General features: G+C 41.3%; 1 protein-coding gene across 1 annotated transcript in view; it reads right to left on the bottom strand.

Moving 5' to 3' along the window:
* Nucleotides 1–20225, bottom strand: part of ARHGAP26 (Rho GTPase activating protein 26) — a 422696-nt gene that overhangs the window by 251837 nt on the left and 150634 nt on the right. The window contains 1 exon segment of the mRNA XM_019424560.2: nucleotides 9381–9459. Coding sequence (XP_019280105.2) covers nucleotides 9381–9459 — 79 coding nt within the window.

Below are 20225 nucleotides of genomic sequence, written 5' to 3' on the forward strand. Positions count from 1 at the left end.
ACTGGGGGGCACCTGGGTGGCTCAGTCAGTTGAGCATCACACTCCCAATTTTGGCTCAGGTCATGACCCGGGGTCATAGGATCGAGCTGCACGACGGGCTCTTCATGGAGCGGGGAGCCTGCTTAAGATTCTCTGTCTCTTCCTCTCTCCCTATCGCACAACAAAACAAGAGTGCACCAGTACAGAGGATCTTCTGGTTTCCACTCAGTTCATGGGGCCTAGTGAACTGGGAGAACAGCAGCCCAGGTGAGACATAAGGAGCAAGCACTCTTTGGTGTTCAATCTCCTAAACTCAGCAGCAGATGTGGCTTACTAGAAAATAAGAGATGCCATCAAGGAGGCAGTGAAAAAGTCATTAAAAAAAAAAAAAAACTCGAAAAAAAAAAGTCTGGTTTCTACATTGGGCTTTAGAAAGCAGAAGTGAAAAAATGATGGGGATAATCCCAAGGCCAGATATTTGAAAAAGGAAAAAAAAAATACTATATATAGCATGAATCACATGCCATACACTGTTCTATGTACCTCATTTACCTTGCTGCATAAAAAGGTGAAATATGAATGCCTGGGGAACATGAAAAAAGATTTTCAATAATCTCATTAGTAATTTAAGAAATGCCAATGAAAACAACATACAATTTTCCACCATCAGATTCAGACACATGTATACAAACACGCACACATATGATATGCCTTATTAGCAAAGGTTTGGACAAAATGGGCACCTTCATAACTGACTGGAAGCCATATAGTTTGGTATATTAAATGTGCATATCATTCAACATTCGACTCGATATGTATCCTAGAAAAATGCTCAAATAGGTCAACAGTGACATATGTACAAAGACTTTCATTCTATCATTGTGCACATTACAATGATGTGATGAAAAGCTGACAACAACCTAAATGTCAAAGACTGAAGGCTTAATAATCTACAGAAAGCTATACTATTTCGAAAGTTCTACAAAACAGAAGAATTTATTCCTAGATGGACATATATAGGAATATACACAGAAAGATCTGGAGGGATACACACTACACATTTAATTAGAGAGAGGGACTATGCCTTCCACTACAGGTAGGGATGAAGATCCACAATCAAGTATGAGGATACAAGTGTAACTAATGCCCATGACAAACACAGAGCACCATCTGAAAGAATAAACCTGAGTTAAAGGAACCCCTCCATTACTATTTTTATTTAAAACAAAATTAACACATGTTGACTCTGAAAAATTCAAACAATTCAGAAGTCCCCTTCACAATCAATCCTACTCTCCAAAGGTTAAACTAAAATAATAAAGTAAAAAATGATAACAGAAGATTAAAGGAGGGCTTGTAATCAAAATTAAGAGGGGCACCTGGGTGGCTCAGTCGATTAAGGGTCCAACTTCAGCTTAGGTCATGATCTCAGTTTGTTTTGAGCCCCGCATTGGGGTCTCTGCTGTCGGCACAGAGAAACCGCTTCAGATCCTCTGTCCCCCTCTCTCTTCCATCCCCTCTGTCTCTCAAACATAAATAAACATAAAAAAATTGTTTAAAAAAATTAAGATAAGCTGAGCTCAAGCCTAGAAAGGTAGGAGTATGGAGGTGAGGTCAACAGGCTAAGGTCTGAGGCTTGTAGAAAATGCTGAAGGCAATTGAAAGGGAGTTCAAGTTTATATTTAGATTAAAAAAAAAGTGGACAAAGTGAGAACATTAAAGAGAAGATATGTGAAGATCCCTAAAGGTAGGTGGGGAATTGCCAGGAAACAGCCTCGGTTAAGAGTAAGTCACAGGGGGCGCCTGGGTGGCTCAGTCAATTGAGCATCCCACTTCAGCTCAGGTCATGATCTCACTGTTCGTGAATTCGAGCCCCACGTCGAGTTCTGTGTTGACAGTTCAGAGCCTGGAGCCTGCTTCGGATTCTGTGTCTCCCTCTCTCTCTGTCCCTCCCCGGCTCATGTTCTGTCACTCTCTCTCAAAAATAAACATTAAAAAAAGATTAAAAAAAAATAAGTCACATAAGGGGCATCCTACAGATCATGATCTCCTGCTTTTTGAGTTCCAGCTTCGTGTCAGGCTCTGTGTTGATAGCTCAGAGCCTGGAGCCTGCTTCAGATTCTGTGTCTTCCTCTCTCTCTGCCCCTCCTGTGCTCACGCTCTGTTTCTCCCTCTCTCTCAAAGATAGATAAATGTTTAAAAAAAAAAAAAAAGTAACTCACACAAAACCAACAACACTTTAATTTTCCTTAGGTTCATTCACCTGATTGACAGGTACATACTTAACATCTACTCTGAGCCAGATCCTATGCACAGACATAAAAACAAACAAACAAACAAACCCTGACAATGCTCCTGCCCTCTTGAAGATGATAATCTAGCACAAGGACAGATATGAATCAAATAACCAAACTGATCAATTTACTATCACGAGGTGAGACAAGGGCTTAGAAGTCAGGAAACAACTATCTCCAAACAACTATGCAAAGAAATGGAGTCCATCGACAGAACACAGGGGTCCACGAACTTGCATGGTGGAGGAAAAAAGTAAATCTTTGTTTACATTAGCGTTTAACTGAAATTTAGCACTTCCTTCTATATGAACACTGGCAACAAACCACAGTAGTTACGACTTTGCCACCAATAAAAATCACAGCTATTTCCATATAACACTACCGCTATTGCAGATAATCTGAATGATCCTTTATACAATTTATCAAACCTGCCCTTCCTTTTGTTATTTAATGTGGTAATAAGGAAGTATATATTTAATATTACAAGTGGTTTTCATACTTTGGTAACTATTTCTGTGTCATTTTTCCCTTCTTAAACCCCATATTTTATTGTATACATTATTCTGAGAAACGGTCTAAAGGCTTTACCTGATTGTCAAACGAATGCAGGGCACAAGAAAGATTAACTATCACGCAGCTAAATTCCAGTAAAGTAGATAGATATATATCGAAATGGACTATAAAATCAAGGAATTCAATTACTCTATACACATGACCTCAAGTAATGAAAGCAACCAAATCCTCCCCCAAAAATAAAAATAAATAAAATAAAATAAAATAAAATGTATCCTCAAACCTTTAATTTTGAGTCTAGTTGTTCAACAAGTATTTGCCAAGTGCTTACTTTGTGACAGCCACTGTGTGAAGCAATGGGGAAACAATAGCAAACCAATTCTATTAACATGGCCTGTCCTGATCATGGATCCTCAGTGTCCATCAAATTAACTGGTGGACAATCTATAAATGTTTGCTAAATGCTGACAGAAGAATGTCTAAGAACAGAATAAGTGCCACCAGCATGTTACTCCATTTCTTGCTCAAGTTTCATCAACTCTCCAGCATTAAATAATTTCACTTTTCTCTTTCCTCCCGCCTTGTATCTCCGGTGGCTCAATTCAACAGTCTTTATTTTAAGAGAAATTGTTCTTCTGAAGAACATCTAACCAAAGGGAACAAGGACCAAGTGAATAGTAATAAATTCCTTTTAAGACTTGCACATATTGGTATGCTATAGCATGCACCACTATGAATTCTACCTATATAAAAACACTCACAGGCCTCAAAGATGAAGCTTGCAACCAGATTCTCGATCCAGTAAGAGAAAAAGAAACACAAGTAAAATAATAGAGGTCTAAACCAATTTCCCAGCAGCTTGGGGACAAGTGGAAGAAATGGACAGTAAAGCAAAGACCTCCCCCTCAGCCTCTTCACCTCACACTGTTACTAAGAAAGCTCTCACAAAATGGGCAGAACTATCTTCCAAACCAACGCACCAAAGTTGTGAGAACTGCATCATTACACAAGAGCTTAGCAATTTCACCCCACACCTTCTTAACCCTTCAGACTCCTTTGGCCACTTATTTTACCATGGAAAGGAAAAATCTAAGCACTTCCAGTGAAATTGCGAGGTGAGCTTAGCATACAGCTGTGCTGATGAACTGCCAGCCCTGGGATGCATTACAGCAAAGGAGGCTACAGATTACTTTACAATCCTCTACTTGTAGACTTCAAGTTCAGCCTGACTGCTCCATGAAATCATTTTTTCCATCCTAGTGAAAGCAGTCCCTGCCTGCCCTCTGGTGAGCCCAGGCAAGGTGGCTTTAAATAAACTCTGTGTTCAAATGACCCAAGTAATTTAGAAATGGAAGCTAGAAAGAGAATGTAGTTATCCTATTATCTGTTCTCCTCTCCAAAAGGACAATAGTAAGAACTTCTAATGAGCACGTGCTGTGTTCAGGACTTGTGCTAATCACTTTACATATATATTGATCCTTACAAAACAACTTTATATGAAGGTATCATTATTATCCCCACTTTGCTAGCCAAGAAACAGGTCCGCAGGAACTAGGTCATTTTACAAGGTTAGAGACCTATTAGTGATGAGTGGGGATTTAAACTCAGGCTGGCTGAGCCTATATTCTTAACCACGGTAACATTCTGCTTCTGGTCCTGGAATCTTACCATTAATTAACCTTGCTTTTTCCTTCAAATACTCTAAACAGCTCTTTCAGATATTAGGTGCAGAGTGTTAAGATACAGGGCAAACTAATGATTTATTCTAGGAGTGCTTGAAGAACTTGGGGGCTAGAGTCTGGGCACAGTAGAAAAAGGTGAGAGAAGGGCACACACTGTTCAGGTTCCACAGGACTAAAATAGAAGATTTCTTTAAAATGAAGCGAGAAGGAAGCCACACTATCTTGTCCTCTCACTAGAGGAGTGGTTTTTCCTTAGTCTCTTCCTCTTTTCCCTTCAACCACTGCAGGAGCCACACAAAATAGCTCCACTTAGAAGGGAGGGTAGGTACTATTCAACTACAGCTTCCTAATAATTCAGCAGTGTGTGCTGCAGTAAAAAAAATAGCACAGGGCTGGAAGCTACAAGACTTGGATTGTCTACCCAAGATCAACCACTAACTGACTGTTTTCAGGCAGTGTTCCCTCTGAGGTAAGTACGGGTATGATACTAGCCTAGGTATGGGCCTCTTTCTGGTCCACAGCTAGGAGTTTGGGCCACATGAAAAAAGCTGGTATCTAGCCATTTCTGACCTACAGAGGTGTCAACTTCATACTGTCAACTAATACATGGATTCATACACAATCTTTCATGCTACACCACCTGTTTCTTATCTTCCTAATCAATTCTACATAATTCCAGCATCTGCCAACCTTCTAACCTCCTGGCTGTCAATACAGATTCAAGTAGTGGTTCAAAGCAGAGAAATATCTAATTTCACTCAAGAATCCTTGGGATGTGAAAGGGGACTAATACTTCTAAAATAAGGAGGTAATAGAAACACTTCCAGACAGACACCACTAATCACAGCCACCCTATTAGTTCCAATTGCTTGCTGGGTCAACACTGGGTCATAGTGTAGAGAGAATAATAAATACCTCAGAATGTGTGTGTGTTGGCAGTGATGGTGGGCTGGTAGTAATTAATCAGCTTGATTTCGACCAATATGCTTATGAACATTATGTAAAGAGAAAAGGAGAGGTCACTTCAGTTATAAGAACTCAGAAAAAGGAAATCTAGTGTCTCTCAAATTTTTCTTGGCTGCAGTATTTATGCAGCTTGAATCAAGGTTTCATGACCTAATAGGGAAAGTCTGTTCGAAAGCCTGAAACTGTGGCCACAAAAGATTAAAACAAAAGTTTATGTGGCTACAATGGTGAATCTATAGCTTATCATCAACCCAGATTTAAAAGAAAGTCAACAAAATCCAGCAGAACCATTTCAAAACTTTATCTTACTAACTAGCTTGTTGAGTTTTTAAAAAATTATATACTCACATCTGTACACCTTTTTTTTTCTTGCCCTACTGCTCTGGCTATGATTTCTAGTACAATGTTGAATAAAACTGTCAAGAGTGAACATCTTTGTCTTGTTCCCATTTTTAGGGAGAAAGTATTCAGTCTTTCACAATTAAGTATGGTATCAGTAGTAAACTTGTCATTTTCACTCTTGGCCAAGTATCAAAGAGCAAGCTCTTTGAATAGAAATCTCAATGGAATACAGGTAGCAGAGTGGGGACAAACCATGCCACTTTTGCCTACCTCCTTTCTCCCTCTTTCCTCATATAACAATGCTTTGATGTTTCCCTCAGGAGAAGTCAACATTCCCCCACCAGTGCAGTTCTAGGGCAGTGAGCAGCTGAGTCAGGTCTTGGCAATTCATCTATCCTACCCTCTGTTCCAGATATTTAGTCCAATAAAATTCAAAGATGGGACTTCTTTGAAATTATTACATAAGGCTCTCTTTCTACTAAACTTATAGATTAGGGGTCAACAAAGTATGACCCATGACTGAAAGTGTCCATCTGTTTGTTTTTTGGTAAATAAAGTTTTATTGCAATGTGGCCACACCCGCTCATTCACCTATTGTCTACGGCTGCTTTTGAGTAACAACAGCCAAGAAGGGTAGCTACAACAGTGACCACAGGGCTCCCAAAGCCTAAATTCTAATCTGTCCCATTAACAGAGCCAGTTTGCTGTCTGCTGTTATTGATAGTATCTGGATAGTATCTGGATACTATCTGGATACTATCTGGAAAGAACCTACTAGAAATGGCATTAACATAAAAGAAGAAAACAACTCCAAATATTAGGGAAGTTCCTGGATTTGGATGGGCCAGAACTATTATACCCCAACATTTTTCAGTTCCATAGCCAATAAATTCAGCTTTTTTTTCTCAAGCAAGTATAAATGGGGCTTCCTTCATTTGAATTCAAATTTGCAACATAGATTAAAAACTATAATGCTCACTGCAAAATCACAATTCTAATTTCTTCCTCCGTTATACAGCTATGAATACCATAAAGATAGCCAGAATTTCTTCTGGATGAGAAAGTCACTGAGCACTACAAACTGTAATTTCTGTAACCAAAACAGTGTACAAGCAACCAATTCAGGGTTCATTTTGGCTGTTTTTCCAACCAACCAACCTGAAGTGTTATTAAACAATAAAAGAACAAAAAAGATGTAAGCCAAAGTTACCCCTACCACACACACACACACACACACACAAAGAACACTGACAATCATCACAATCAATCATTCACAGAACAACCAAGCCATAAGTACAAAAACAAAAGTTAAGTACTGCCATTATAATCTCCCTGAAATAAAGCAAACATTCCAAAACCAAGTAGAGAAAGAGGTTTCTGCTTCCTTTAACAAAGCCTAAACTTCTAAGGGGACACAGTTAACTAATTAGGGAGGATGTGATTAAAATTGAGGCTGCTAATGGGCGCCTGGGTGGCTCAGTCGGTTAAGCGTCCAACTTTGGCTCAGGTCATGAACTCGCAGTTTGTGGGTTTGAGCCCCGCGTGGGGATCTATGCTGACAGCTCAGAGCCTGGAGCCTGCTTCAGATTCTGTGTCTCCCACTCCATGCCTTCCCTGCTCAGCCTCTGTCTCTGTCTCTCAATAATAAATAAAAATGCCTAAGAAAAAAATTGGAGCTAATTGTCTACTGGGTATATAGCTCCAGGAATATTCCCTAGAGGCTCTCAGCAATGGGAGACAAAATTAAGCCTGATATTCCTGCCACTTATGCAATTATCATTTGTCTGTCTCTCTCTCTTCAGCAAACTTAAAAGTACATAGAGGTATGGTCCTTAATGCAAGCTCTATGTTCCCGTGTGCAAATAATTTTATATTATGTTTAGAAACAGAATTATTTTGTGTTTCAACTTGTTTTAATGTGTACATTCTGGAGCAAGGAGATGTTTCTTTCAACAGCTTGCTTTCCATCTGCAGAAGCCAGATGTTAACCTACGGGAAAACTCAAGTGTTTAGTAAGACCAATTCCTACAGAGAACAAGTATCAAGTGGTGGGGAGAGGGAGGAAGAGGAGGCTTCAAAGGGAGTTGCTTAGGCAGTGTCATTGCGAACTGCAGCTTTCGAGGAGGGGCAGGGAGACCGATACCAAGAATAGTATGCCCTGACAAGATGTTTTCTTCCTGGGTGTATCTTCCCCTAGAATTGCAGAATCATTCAAGGGAGTCAGAGACAGGACTGTAAAAATGAAATGAGTGAGAATTCTTAGAAGGCAATTTCACATTTCATCTCTATTAATGATAAAAACCAAAGTTATCTAGGGCCACACACAGGTTCATATTCTAGCTCTCCACTGTGGTGGAAACTGTCAGCCACCCCACAGTCTTCTTTCTCTTCTTCTGCCTGCAAGTGATAAAATACCCCGGGTACTGCCTAGGCCCCTGGCTGCCTATGTTCAAACTCAATTTCCCATCCTCCTCTGTAGACAGATGTGGCCAATGTAAGTATGTTAGGGCCAACGAAAGTGATGTGTACACTTTCTGGGTCCCGAATGTTTTCATCTCCATTACCTGGATGAAAAATAGTAATGACTAGAGCACGTGTTGCGTATGGCGGAATGACCCTGCAAAGCATCGACTACTCATTTCTGGGCTTGGAGAAAGAAATATGCTTCTAGGTTATTTAAGCTACTATACCGTGGAGTCTCCTTGTTATGGCAGCCCAGCCCACATCCTACTATTACAGCCACTTACTGTCTGAGCTACTGAGTCAAGTTATTTAACCTAAGTCCCAGTTTCCTCATCTGTAAAATGCTAGTATTTTGTGATGTGCTAATAAGATCCTATTTACTTAGTAAGGTACTAAGAAGAATAAATGGGTTGAAATGTGACATGCCAAATCTGTAACTTACACACACATACAAGGGCTCAATTAAGGGGAGCGACAGTAGCAAAGATAAATGACACCTTGCCAAGTGGCTTTCAAAGACCTCTGACAACAAGCAGCGACTGTGCCCACAAAACCCTCAAGGCAGAGAATGTGTGTCTGCTATATATATCACAAGTGCCTTCTCTTCTGGCCTCTGTGGTCTCAGCAGGAGAAACAAGATGACAAAGGGGACGTCATCTGGAAAGCATCATAATACGACACACATGTCGTGCTGCCGCTGTGGCGATGAGGAAAGATACTGCATGACCAGAAGGCAATGAGGGAAGATACTGAATGATCTGTATACACTTTTATGATCATTTATCCCATTCAAATAGGTTCGAGATAATGTTTGCATCCTAGTATATGGAGGCATCAATACTCAGCAAGCCAGACTCTGCCTCTTCTAAGAGACCTAGGGACAATACAACTTCCCTGGCCGAAGGGAGTATCACACAGACTGAAAGGCCTCAGAGGCCAAAGCTCAGGGACTGCAGCCACAGCATCACTATCACTACCAACATCAACATCTACCAAAGTCAATCCAAAGTTAAAGACTCCCTCTGGTACACTGGTCTTGAGAAACCAAGGCTTGAGATCAACGACAAAAATTCCTGCACTCGGAAGCAGCAAACAACTTAGGGCCTTTATTTCTGTTCCACTTCCCTCAATTGTTACTTACAGGTTCCCGGCCATCCATGGCCTCCATCCAGAGCCTCCGGTCCTCTTCCGACAACGCCTGCATGGTGATGACTCCTGGCCTGTGAAGAAAGGAGGACACAGATATGAACCCAAGGCCACAGGCAGAGAGATCTTGATGAAGGTGAATCTTCAAGAAATATCTGCACAGCATAGTGAGGGGTTGGTGAGATTAACAACACAAAGACAGACACACACATGGCTCTTCAGAGCCATCTTCCAGTCTCAGAAAGCAAAGCCATCCCCTAAATGCCCCTCAGTGAACCCATTTCCCTCAGGGAGCAAGGAAAAAAACACAGAAGACCCTAGAGTTACTCAACACAAATGATTAAAGTGATTACTTTAGGGGCACCCAGGTGGCTCAGTCGGTTAAGCATCCAACTTCGCCTCAAGTCATGATCTGGTGGTTCATGACTTCAAGCCCCATGTTGGGCTGTATGCTGACAGCTGAGAACCTGGAGCCTGCTTTGGATTCTGTGTCTCCCTCTCTCTCTGCCCCTCCTCCACCCCCGCCCCCCCCGCCAGGTGTGAAGTTCTTTACATGCATTACCTCTTTTCAGTGCTCACTGAAATCTGTCTGCTCTTTCAAAGTGAGCACAAACCCTCCAGAAAGCTTGTACATAATACCAAATGTTGTTTGTTGAGTCCCCCTTACAGACAGCACCCCACAACAAGAGACTTGCACCATGGAAACATCCTTGGGAGAAGGGGCTAAAAGCCCTCTGAGCTCATTAAAGCATGAGTTCTTAGGGTCCACAGATGGGTCCCAGACTGTCTATGAACCTTGCTTCCATCTTCGCATGTACATATGTATATTCTTCTGTATTAACAGTTTAATCTATCCCATTATCAAAAAAGACTGCAACCCTCAAAAAGTTAAGAAGTGCTGATTTAAACCCCCATTTTAAAGCTTGAGAAAGCCCAAAAGGCAGTCAGAGGTCGAATGAGCAAGGATTCCATCCCATTACCACGTGAGTCTGTGGCACTGTTCATGATCACAGAACACTATGGTATTGACACACATATGGGCCTGGCCATATCCTCAACAGCATGAGCCTATTCATTCTGACCCATTATATCACTGCTTTATTTCCAAAGTTCCAATGAATATGCTAGGTCTATTTATGTTGAACATATTTCAAATATCACATTTGCCTCTTTTCATTCATCATCGCTCAACATCCCCTAAGGAAAAAATGTTCCAAAGATGTGAGCATGTAAGTACATGGGGATTGCGAATCCGAGGGGTGGGGTGTGAATGTGTGTGCACGTTTTGTGTGTGGAGGGGTAGGTGGACAAAAGTGGTGGTAGGTGAGTAAGCGGGTGCATGAGTGGATTCGTTGAGCATGAGAACACTAATTCCCTTCCTGTGAAGGCCATTCTGGGCAATGCCACCCTAACACAAAGGGGACTTCGAAAATATAGTAAGGTCTTTCTCCACCAGCCCCTGCCGGGGCCCTACCTCCTCTTCTCAGAAATTCTCATTCTCAGACCCAAGTGCACATCTCCCACCATCAGCCTATGCACTGTGCCACACCCATGGGCATCTGGGTCTTACTGGAAGCCCACGGCTCCACAGAGCCGATCCTTGGCTTGTGGGCAGATTGATTCTACTCTTCCACCTCGAGCAAAAGGCTTCAATAGCTTAGAGATAAAAAGAATACAAAGCTGCAGTCCATTGCAGAGCTCTCAAGCTCCTAGATCTGGAACTTTGAGTGTTGCTCAAAGTGTTGTGCCTAGACCACCAGCTTCAGAATCAGGCGTTCCCTTAAAATGGAGATTCCCAACCCAAAACCACCTTCCTGAATCTGAATTTCTGGGCTGGGGCTGGGAACATGGATTTCAACCAACTTCCCAGGTGATCCTGCTGCACAGTGAGGTCTGAGGCCCACTACCCTGGGCTGCCCACAGGTCCCCCCTTTCCTTCCTGTCCCCCCACACTAAAAGAACAAAGACACCCTCTGGTATATGCTAGGGTCAAACAGCCAATGTGTCTCTGGTTCATTTCCTGCTAGGTGCTCACCAGCAAATAGTGAGACCATGGCAGTGGCCTAGCATACCAAGATTTCAGGGGCCTTGCAGATGTCACATCAACTTCATGGCACACAGTGTGAGATACCCACCCAGAGCCACAAAGAGGAAGTTCAGACAAACTCAGAGGCCACTTGGCCCTAGTAACCAGGAAAGTCAACAGGATTTGTTTTCACTTCAAGAAGAAATATCAAAATGTGAGTTCTTTTCCACATGTGGTTTTGTTCCCCTTTATGGAGTGGGGGGGGGGGGGGGGGGCGGGGGCAGTACAGAACTGAATAAAGTGGATTTAACACACTTAGTTCCAATCCTATCATCCATCCCAAGTTCAGTTTATTTTCTCCCAGGCTCATGTATGTACATCTGGATCACAGTACTATCCTTTCTAGACATCTAGAAAACACCCCTTTGGCTCCAACTTTCTTTTCCTCAGTTACAATTTAAACCACAGGTAAACAAATCTCTTAAGTGTGAATTTCCAAGAACCAAGGTGAAAGGGTCAACTTTATGTTGGAATCAAGCAGTAAGTTTCTTTGCATATTTGCCTTCCCTACGTCCCTACGAGCCATCATGCCTCAAAACAAAACAAAATGAGCACAACTCTCTATAATCCTATACTTTCTGTGTCCGTCCTGTGCGACAGCACACTTTTCTAGGGGCATCAGCTTAGTTCACATGTGAAAAGCACTGGCTTTTCCTAACAAAGGGGAGAGGAGGAAGGAAAAAGAGAATTCCAGACTGGGATATGCAATGAGGAAGGGAAAACGTAAAACAATGGACGAGAACTGAAGAGCTCTTTCTAGCTCTACAAAGAATCGTGACATTATCACTTAACAGAATAAAAACGACAATAATAAATATCCTAGGAGGACATGTCAGATACTGTGCTAAGAACCATATATATACATACATATATATACATAGATATATATATGTATGTATATATAAATTCATTTAATCTTGACAACTACATCATAAGGAAGGTATACTCTCATTATCCCACAGGGCAGATGAAAAAACCAAAAAAAGGTTTTCAAAAAGGTTAAGTACTTTGTCCACAGTCCCAGAACCAGGATCTGAACCCAGCAGTCTGCTGCTTCTTCCTTGCACACAAGACCACAGCAAATGTGAAGGTGCCCTAGGCCACAGTGAGCTAATATTGACCAACCAAGTCCTCTGTCATCAAAAAGGACTAGGCCCTTCCTTAAGCATCAGAGTGAGCTCCTGCATGGCATCACATAATATCAAACAATAAAGGGCTCTGTAAAACCTAAAGGATCTCATAAATATGATCACCACTAGAATACCACTCAAACAGCCAATCCAAAACAAGAATATGATGGTGGCCAGTGTGACGGTGGCTCACTTTCTACAGCAGTGGTTCTCCACATTTTTTTATGCCTTAACATTCTCAAGAGATGGAAAGGTGAGGACTTCCTTTTAAAGAACACAAAAAGCACTAATCGTAAAGGAGAAAAAAAATGAGACACCTCAACTTCACCAAAATGAATAATTTTCATTATAAAAAGGTAACATTAAAAGAGTGAAAAGGCAAACTACAGAGAAAGAGAAGATGTTTGTGGTTTGTATCTTCAGTGAGACTCTTAACCAAAATATGTAAAGAATGCCAACAAATAAGAAAAAATGAACCCAATTAATAAAATGGATAAAAGACTTGAAGAGGCACTTCAGGAAGGACAAAAAAAAAAAAAAAAGGCCAACAAGTGTAAGAAATAGGGCCCAACATGATGTCTCTTCGAGGAAATGCAACTGAAACCACAATGAAATATAACAGATGGAGAGCATTCAGAAGACCACCAATACCAAGTAGTGGCAAGAATGCAAAGCCACTACAACTCTCATACACTGCTAGAGAGAAAATCAATAAAACCTTTCTGGCATTATCCACTAATACTAAACATACACCTGCTCTATGACCTAGCATTTCTACTTCTACTTATATATCCAAGATAAAGGAGTGCATATATGTCTACCAAAAGACACACTCAAGAACTCAGTTTTATTCATAATGGTCAAGTTTTACAACAACAAAAAATTCAAATATCCATCTAGGAAAGTCAATTGTTTATGTTTAAACAAGCGAACACCACACAACAATAAAAAAGAACAACCACTAGGTACACTCAACAAAATGAATGAACCTTATACACATAACAATGAAACAATCCAAACACAAAAGACTACTAACGGTATGATTCCATTGATATGATGTTCGAACACTAGTGAAAGTCATCTATGGTGACAGAATTCAGAACAGTGATTTCATCTTGGGGGAAAGGTAGGAGCACACTGGAAAGAAACCTTCCGAGGTGACTGCTATGTTCTGTAACTTGATCTGGGTGGTTACATAGGTAAGGATGTTGGGTGGGGAGTTATAAAGATATAGAATTAAGATCTGTGCATCTTACTGTGATTACAACTCAATTTAAAAAAAAAAAAAAAAAGGTTTTAAATACCAAAGAAAGAGTATTTGTCATTACTAACTTAGGCTCGCTTCCCCTGACTGTGGTGCTTCATACCGATATAAGCACCTAGCGGACAACTAACTGAACTACTCTATGCTAGTCTTTACAATGTAGATTTAAAAAGTATCTACTTCATCCGGTTGTTGTGAAGGCGAAGTGAAATATTCATAAAGCATTTCAAAGTGTCAGACACACGGTAAACGCTCCAAAAATTAGTTGTTATAACTGGGCTAAATGGAGGTGGGGGGTGGAGCGAAAAAGATGTCAAGTGTGCACAAGGGTCAAAATTACAGAGGGAGAAGGGCAGGTGTATGTATATAGTTTAAAAAAGGAAAAGAAACCAGCCACAGGTGCTTCTGCTACACAGGACCCCACCCCTAAAAAACTCACACACAGCACTGAAAATCACACCTCTACCACAAAGCCAGCCAGGCCAGGGGCTGCAGTGACACACAGGCTCTGACATCATGGCCATTTCCTTTTTCCTCCAGAGTAAAAGCATCAAAGTGGCCTGCTTCCCCCTTTTGGGATTAATGTCATATAATTGATAAGGACAAAGAAGGGGTCTTAAGCAATTTCTAGAAAATGTGCCAAGGAGCTCCCTCTGCTCCCTAGTTGGGAGAAGTAACAAAGGACCTGCAATCCTTTCTACAGCGCAATCCTAAAATACTACTTAAGATATGGCACCTCATTTTCACTCTGAATAAATCCTTGGTTAGTGCTCTATCTTTATCAGCTTGAGAACTGTGAACAAGTATCTGCAATTTTTTCTAAGCTGGCACTCCACCTGTCACACGACTGGGGAGGAGATGCAGAAAATGGTTACTCATCTGTCACAGGGCAAACTGTGCCCCAGCACCATATCCCCTTCAATTCTGGCCTCCAGAAAGAGCCCATGGAGAACAGGACACCCTTTACTGCCACATCCAGGAGGTGGGACCACTCATGTTAGCTCACAGCCTCCTCACCAGCAGAGAGCAAGCAGAAACTCAACCAGCCCTGATTCCAGGGCCACTCAACAGCTTTCCTGCTCTAATCTGATTCCTGAATCTGAGTCAACAATAGTGATCTCAGGGGCTTGGCAATTCCCCTACTTCCTACTGGACAAGGAAATGCTGTTACTAACTCCACCCCACTGAAACAAACACACGCAGAATCTAATAGTACTGTTCTTTCTAAATCAACCTCCAAAGATCTAGGGGTTACCCATTCCTAAGACTCTAAGTATTCTGTTGGCAAGAACTCATCCCCCAGCTTGCATCCACACAACAAGACTCATGTATAAGTCAAGTTCAGAGTGAAAGAAGGGCTGTGGCACCCACAGAAACACACATTCCCTCAGCCTGTGTTTGAAGCCTCTATGCTTAGACAGGACGACAGGGACTGGTGAAGGCTTGGAAAAATAGGCTGCCATCCACAGGTGAAAACACACTGCTTCTCACATGCCACTGGGAAAACAGGCCCCAACCGTTCCTGAACCATTACACGGGTTTAAGGTTCAGTACATCTTCATTGACACAAAGATACGACCAAAGTCATGCCAAATAACCTTAGAGAATGACATTTCTTTCTTGTCCATAAAATTACACACTCAAATGTCTATAGCCAACAGGCAAGTAGGCAAAAGGGAGTGAAATGGAATAAAAAAGTATTTACTGCCCCCAGGGAAAACAGGCTCAGTCTCACTTTCCTCGGAACATGCAGCCCTTTTTTTTTTTCTTTTGCACATTTACTTTTTTGATAGAATCAAAGGAACAAAGGAAATATTTCCCTTCTGTGGGAAAGATAACAGTGCAATGCAAAGTGGCAGCTGTCACCTGTCATCACAGTGAAACAGCGGGGCATGGTGGAGACTGCAGCAAAGTAAAGAGCACAAGCGTAACCTAAAGGAGGCATCCCCCCGGGCACCTAAATATTTCAGTCAATTAAGCCTCTGACTTTGGCTTAGGTCATGATCTCACAGTTCATGGGTTCAAGCCTTGCATGGGGCTCTGTGCTGACAGCTCAGAGCCTGAACCCTGCTTCACATTCTTTGTCTCCCTTGCTCTCTGCCCCTCCCCCACTCATACTTTGTCTCTCTCTCAAAATAAACAAACATGAAAAAGATTTAAAAAAAATAAATGAGGCATCCACCATTCAGCTCTATCAACAGCTGGCACATGGGAAGGGGGATCAATATTAACAGATTTTTCCAGCTTCAAAATGTTGCCTCAAACAGTACTCAAACCAAACCAAACATGTCTGTGGACCACCAATCTGCAACTTCTAGTGTCTATGTCTGACTTCCTCTGCCTCTGTTCCTGAGCTTCACCCCAGGTTATCATGGCATAATATAAAGTCATCTCATGCACTAGAACCAACAACAATGTGTTTCTGTATTCTTGATTCATCTCACAAATTCAACAGAGCATCTCCAGATCTTCAAAAAAAAAAAAAAAAAGAACAAACAGGGGCGCCTGGGTGTCTCAGTTAAGTATTGATCTCAGCTCAGGTCATGAAATAAGGGTGCTGTAAGTTTGAGCCCCGTATCAGGCTACACACTGTCAGTGCAGAGCCTGTTTGGGATTCTCTCTCTCCTTCTCTTTCTGTCCCTCCCCAGCTCGTGCACTTTGCACATGCTATCCCTCTCTAAAAATAAATAAACTTAAAAAAAAAAAAAAAGGAGAAACATGGGCTACTTCCTCTTCTTCCCAATACTCAGTACCCTGTGTCATCCCTGGAGGGCAACATTCATCTATTTAGCGATAAAAAGTTATGAATCTGCACAACTGTAAATTCACTAATGACCCACTGAAAGTTCTTGTGCACTACAGATCCTTCTGTGTGAAAAGAATACACCACCACAACCTGAGCAGGTTATAGGAAGAAACAGAAAAAGTTAGAAAGAAACCAGAAGTTGCAAACTGGGGGCCCATTAACTGTGGCTGATACGTACCGAGTATTTACCAAGGGCCAAGTCCTGTACTAAAGACTTCACTTGCGTTATCATTTGTCCTTCATAATAACAACTATATGAAGTAGATATTATGATTATACCTCTTTAAAAAATTGAGACTCAAAATATTGTAAAATGTCACACCACCAATAAGTGACAAAGCCTCAACCTGCTGACTCTCAAGGCAAACCCATGTATAACCACAGTACTATATTGCCTCCATGTGTATGCAGTGTATGTGCCCTGGGATCCATGGTAACCAGCTCCTTAAGCGCAGGAAAGGAAAGAGGGGTACACACACACACACACACACACACACACACACACACACACACCGACCAAGTTTTCGGAAGCAGGCTTCTCATCAATTTAGAAACGATCAGATCCTTTCAATAATGAATGAATTATAACCTAGTACAGCCTATAGCACTGGCCTCTTCAGAGGAAAGATCCTAAAATAATTAGCGTCATAGCAGTAATAATATTTACTCTCAAGAGTAAATACTGCCAATCATATCAGATAATTTCCTACTTTTTTATTTTTTTTTATGTTTTTATTATTTATTTTTGAGACAGAGAACCAGCGGGGGAGGGGCAGAGAGACAGAGAGGGAGTCACAGAATCCAAAGCAGGCTCTAGACTCCAAGCTATCAGCACAAACCTGGATGCAGGGCTCGAACTCATGGACTGCGACATCATGACCTGAGCCAAAGTCAAATGCTCAACTGACTGAGCCACCCAGGTGCTCCCTACTTTTTTATTTTAAGGGAGAGTGGTTGTAACATCAGGAAGCCCACAGAAAGAAATCTTTGGCACATTAAACTCCATGGTCCCAAAGAAACAGATACTGATTACCTATTACGGGCCAGCCATGATGCTAGGTAACATAGGCATAAGCAAATGTTAACACCCAGCAGAAGAAAGCATTATTAATTGTCACAATGAATAAGACTCAGGGAGAACGAAAATACTTGTTACCACTATTGATAACAAATTGAAAAAACATTCTAATTCAAAAAATTTATTACTTCGTTTACCAATTTTTCAGTTTTACTATTCTTGTTCATAGTGAATAGAAATGTAAGTAAGTGGAATTTACTGATTGAGTTCTTTCCTCTCCTTAGATTTATTTAACAGCAACATTCTGGTTTCGATTTTTAAAAAACCAAACTCACTTTATATTTAGAAGTTGGCTAATGAACTGGCATTCACCATTAGTAAAACATCAAATTTCAGTACACCCAAGACTAGAAATAAGGTTGCCCCAGTCTCCCTTCATAAAATCCATGAACCACCACAACCCGTTCTTACTTAAGCCAGAATCAAACAGTAAACACTCTCTTCGTGTACAAAAAGGAAGATGAGTAAGATCACTCGATGGCAAGTTCAAACTGCCTCAGTTTTAAAGACTCCAAGAACTTCTCAACTAGTTTACTTTACAGAATGGCCAAGAAGCAATCCAGAAAGCACAATATTTCCCTCCAGTCTACCTCCACCCAAGTCATGGAAGTTAGAGGAGAACACCCTCTGAGGAAGGAAAAGCCATTTCCTCTCTGAAATGTCAGTGGTACTGAGACCAGCACTCTAATCCAACCACCAGGAAGGCAAAAATCAAATATTATTTCAAACAAGGGATGAGGAGGGGAGGGGAGGGGAGGGGAAATCTGAAACCAGGAAAAAGAGGTTCATCTGTTGGAAAAGATAAAGGCACACTGCACCAAGAAGGGAAAGCGGATCTGCCTGGGGCTCAGCAAACACCGGACAGACAGCCCAAATCACCAACCTGTTTTCTTCATCATCCTCAAATAAGCCGTCCCTGAAGCAAAGGGCCTGACATTTTTCATTTAGAAAGCAAGGTAAAATGTAATGTTTTAACAGAGGTTGGACTGAGCATGCCTGCTTTTGCAGGGAAGTGGGTATGAAATGATCCATCACAAAAGGGTGGGAGGAAGGATTTCCAAAGAATGAGTCATTTAGAAAACCTCTCCTTTAAGGAGTAAGTCACATCATTTCTTCTATAGCACTCGCATGTGCGTGCGCGCACGCGCGCGCACACACACACACACACACACACACACACACACACACACACACCGCTGACTCCTAATTGTCGATGTATATAGGACAGCTAATTTTCAAATGGACCTTCTTAATAGTTACTAATAAATATACAAAACTGCCATCTAGAGGCTTAACACTGTAGCAAGTCTGTTACATAATATGATCCTTTTAGGAAAACACGCACCATCTTATTCATGCAACCTCACCAAGACATGCAAACGAGTTCAGGCACACATGACGCATACGAAATTAGAAGCAAAAGTACTATTTAACCTTAGGATAGGTTCCCTTTTGAGATAAGAAACTGTAGGGAAAGGCATAAAAACGGTTTATCTTTTATAGGAAATATATAGAAGTAACAGGTTAACACATACATAATTTGAAAAAGTAATCTTCCCCCACCAGCCCCTTTGCACATATACATTGAACGCATCTGCATTCACTCTTACTTTATAGAGGACTTGAAAAATCATGACACTGTAAGAAAAGAAACAACATCAAAATGGAAAAAACAAGCTCCAATAAACATCCTCCAAAGTAAAGGTTCAACCTAAGAACAATGAATTCCCAGGTTTGGGGGGAGAGAAAAAAAATCCAAAAGCACAACTTTCTCTGACACAGGACAGCATCAGGAAGGAGTATCACTGCCTTCCATCTTCACAAGAAGCCTTCAAGGGAAGTATGACTCACCCAATCTTAAGATGTAGCCCAAGACCTCGTGCAGTCACAGAGCTAGTTAAGGGGGAGGCCCTAAATTGAAAGTGAAGGCTCCATGCATCTTTTACCTGCATCGTGCACCCTGCCATAAAAACATCCTTGAAATAAGGGTGGTAACTGATTAGAGGGCGTGGGTAGATTTTTCAGACCTTCCATAAATCTTCTAAGCCTCCACTATTCTTACTTTAACCAACCTTTTATTTTCATGGAATTTGTTTCATCCTACCTATATTAAAAGCACATTATGTAAGTACGTGCTCACGTTTTAATTTAAATAGCAACTAACGTGATTAAGCTCCTGTAGTCTCACACACAATAGTTCACCAAAGTCCCAAAGAACAAAATGATCTAGCTCAAAAATTGCATTTTCCTTAAGAAACAAAATAAACAACCACAAGCACATAGTACTGTATTAGAGCTGTATGAAATGATGCAGTAAGGAAATTACAGACACTCAAATTGAGACTTGAAAAGAGGTATAGAGAACTTACCTAATTAAACCATCCAAGCATTACCATGAAAAGCTCATACACTGTTCAAATACCCAGTACATACAGTGGGAAGACGGCAGAGTTGATAATGGGTATGGCATGCCAGG

Source organism: Panthera pardus, unplaced genomic scaffold (assembly GCF_024362965.1).
Source record: "Panthera pardus isolate Hobbes unplaced genomic scaffold, ASM2436296v1 HiC_scaffold_2, whole genome shotgun sequence".
NCBI lineage: Eukaryota > Metazoa > Chordata > Mammalia > Carnivora > Felidae > Panthera > Panthera pardus.